This window comes from Etheostoma spectabile, chromosome 10, assembly GCF_008692095.1.
Source record: "Etheostoma spectabile isolate EspeVRDwgs_2016 chromosome 10, UIUC_Espe_1.0, whole genome shotgun sequence".
In the NCBI taxonomy this organism is placed as follows: domain Eukaryota; kingdom Metazoa; phylum Chordata; class Actinopteri; order Perciformes; family Percidae; genus Etheostoma; species Etheostoma spectabile.
In genome coordinates, this window is record NC_045742.1 from 24,885,760 (window position 1) to 24,888,048 (window position 2,289).

General features: G+C 38.4%; 1 protein-coding gene across 3 annotated transcripts in view; it reads right to left on the bottom strand.

The window, feature by feature from the left end:
• Positions 1 to 2,289, bottom strand: part of piezo1 (piezo type mechanosensitive ion channel component 1 (Er blood group)) — a 134,191-nt gene that overhangs the window by 24,498 nt on the left and 107,404 nt on the right. For all 3 annotated transcript variants that reach the window (XM_032527470.1, XM_032527469.1, XM_032527468.1), the window contains exons 45-46: positions 2,015 to 2,173; positions 961 to 1,108 (exon numbers count right to left, since the gene is read on the bottom strand). In XM_032527470.1, coding sequence (XP_032383361.1) covers positions 961 to 1,108; positions 2,015 to 2,173 — 307 coding nt within the window. The remainder of the gene's footprint in view (positions 1 to 960; positions 1,109 to 2,014; positions 2,174 to 2,289) is intronic.

Here is a 2,289-nt window from a genome sequence, read left to right on the forward strand (position 1 = left end):
TAGTTGGCTACTAGACTAATATGTTGCAAAGTGAACTTCAAATTCCCTTGAGCCTGCCAATCAAAATGGATCATGTGGGCTTTTACTGAAGTGACTAGAGCTCAACAGTCCCGCCCCTTATTCGAGAGACCTTGGGTTCCGGAAGTACATTTTCTATTAATTTCTCCCATTGATGTCTGGAAAAATCTGTATATAAAAATCCAAAAAAAGTCAGAGGTACAAGACTGTGTACATATTTTAATGTTTGAACAAAGAAACTGCTCATCCCATAAACCACAGCGCACCACTGAATAAAGGAATCTAACGTTTGTTGTTAGCTAATTCGGCTAACCACTAACTGAGACAGCATGTAATAACCTTAAAAGACCCTCAAAATAAAACCTAAAAATAACCGTTAAAATATATAACAACTGTTACATCAGCTATAGCTTGTTTAGTTTGAAGTAACATTATTTAAAATTGAATCAAGCTGTCAGCTAGTGGTTAGCCAAATTAGCTGTTAGCTAAACTAACATTAGCTTCCCAGCAGAGGCTAACGGCAGAAGCGTGGGAACAGATCGTGATTTGTGCAGTGTTGCACATCCTCGTAAAACAGGATTCTCATCTTGTACATGCGCACAGATCAAGTACCGACAGCACCCCCTCTTCATCTTTTAAGTCTACCATCGACTGGTATGATTTAATGGCTTATACTCCAATCGTCAATGGAGACATTGCATTGTATTTTTACTTCTGGAACCCGCTGTGGGCGGGACTGTTCAGCTCTATGAACGTCAGAAAATTTACAGAGACTGGTGCTAGTTTGGATTTTTTTTATAATGAAAATATTTAGTTTGCACATATTGTTGCAGCTGATTCTGAGGAGTCTCCTCTTTAATTGAGTTTTCATTCCCTAAGTAAATTTATGCCAGAAATGTCCTTTGGTTTGCTGTCATATCACTGTACTTATACACAACATACCTTCTCTGTCTCACGGCTGCATTTAATGATGAAGATGTTGGCATAAATGTCCTCCACACACATCCAGTTTGACAGAGACAGAGTGGTGTCAGTCCAAACCCAGTCCATCACGGCTCGCAGCTCCACGAGGAACGGCACCAGACGAAACCTACACTCACACAGAAGCACAATATCCATATCATACTGCCAATATACCATACGTGGATTCTTGACCCATTTAACACCCTCAGTTTTTCTAATATTATGTATAATATGTAAATTAGTGCTGTCAGTTAAACGCGTTAACCGTTATCTAGCTAACCAGGAAACACAACAACAGGCACACACTTGTTTTTTTCTTAAATTTTTTCCCCCTTTTTTTGATGTAGTGTGAGAGATTATTTGCTCCAAGTGAGAATGTTATGTATGAAATTGAACACTTTTTTGTGCACAAAGCAAGCCAATCCATGTTGATAAGATCATTAAAACAAGAAATCAAGGGACATTTTGAATAGATAAAAATGTGCGATTAAATTGCAAGTTAACTATTACATTAATGTGGTTAATCGCATCAATGCGATGTGGTTATCAATGCCGTTAGCATCATGGCTAACACTGTTGTTACTTAGTTTATGACAAATCGTTGCAGCTGTGTTTTTTAGCATGATGTCATTGTGCTAACTGAGCAACGTTAGCCTTTACAACAGAGCCTTGTTAGATAATGTTTCATTACAGTGTTCTCTGATGATTTGTGTTTGTTGCTGTGTCTTTGGGGTGGAATATAATGTAAACAGAGAGCGGCGTGCCAGAAATACAATGCACCATGACATAGGTCGCCTTCAAGGCCGGGCTGATGTTGAAAATCACTCTAATGGACAGAATATGTAACAACACCCACATGGTTATAGTGGCATTGACAATCCATAAGCCTCAGTAGTGTAGGCTGCATTATAAGGATATTTAAATATTTGAATATTTAAAAAAATAACAAATGAAATTCAAATGGTATTATAGAGGAAGACTAACAACTCTGCTAAACAGTGCAGACAGCTGCAGACTGGCAGTGCATCCATACCCTTGGAAGAGAAACAGGTTGAGGTGGTTGTATTTCTTGGTGAGGAAGTTGCCGAGGATACGAGTGGGGTATCCACAGCGGATCTGATAGGCTGACAGGCCGAAGTAAATACACTTGACAAAGTACCAGAGCTGGGCCACAAAGTTCTGATTGAACTTCCTAAACATGGAGAAATAGAAACAATGAAAAACAAAACTTGTTAAATCTAATTTTGCAGTAGAATGCTGAAGACAAAACACTAAAAAAATATCTATCTATCTATCTATCTATCTATC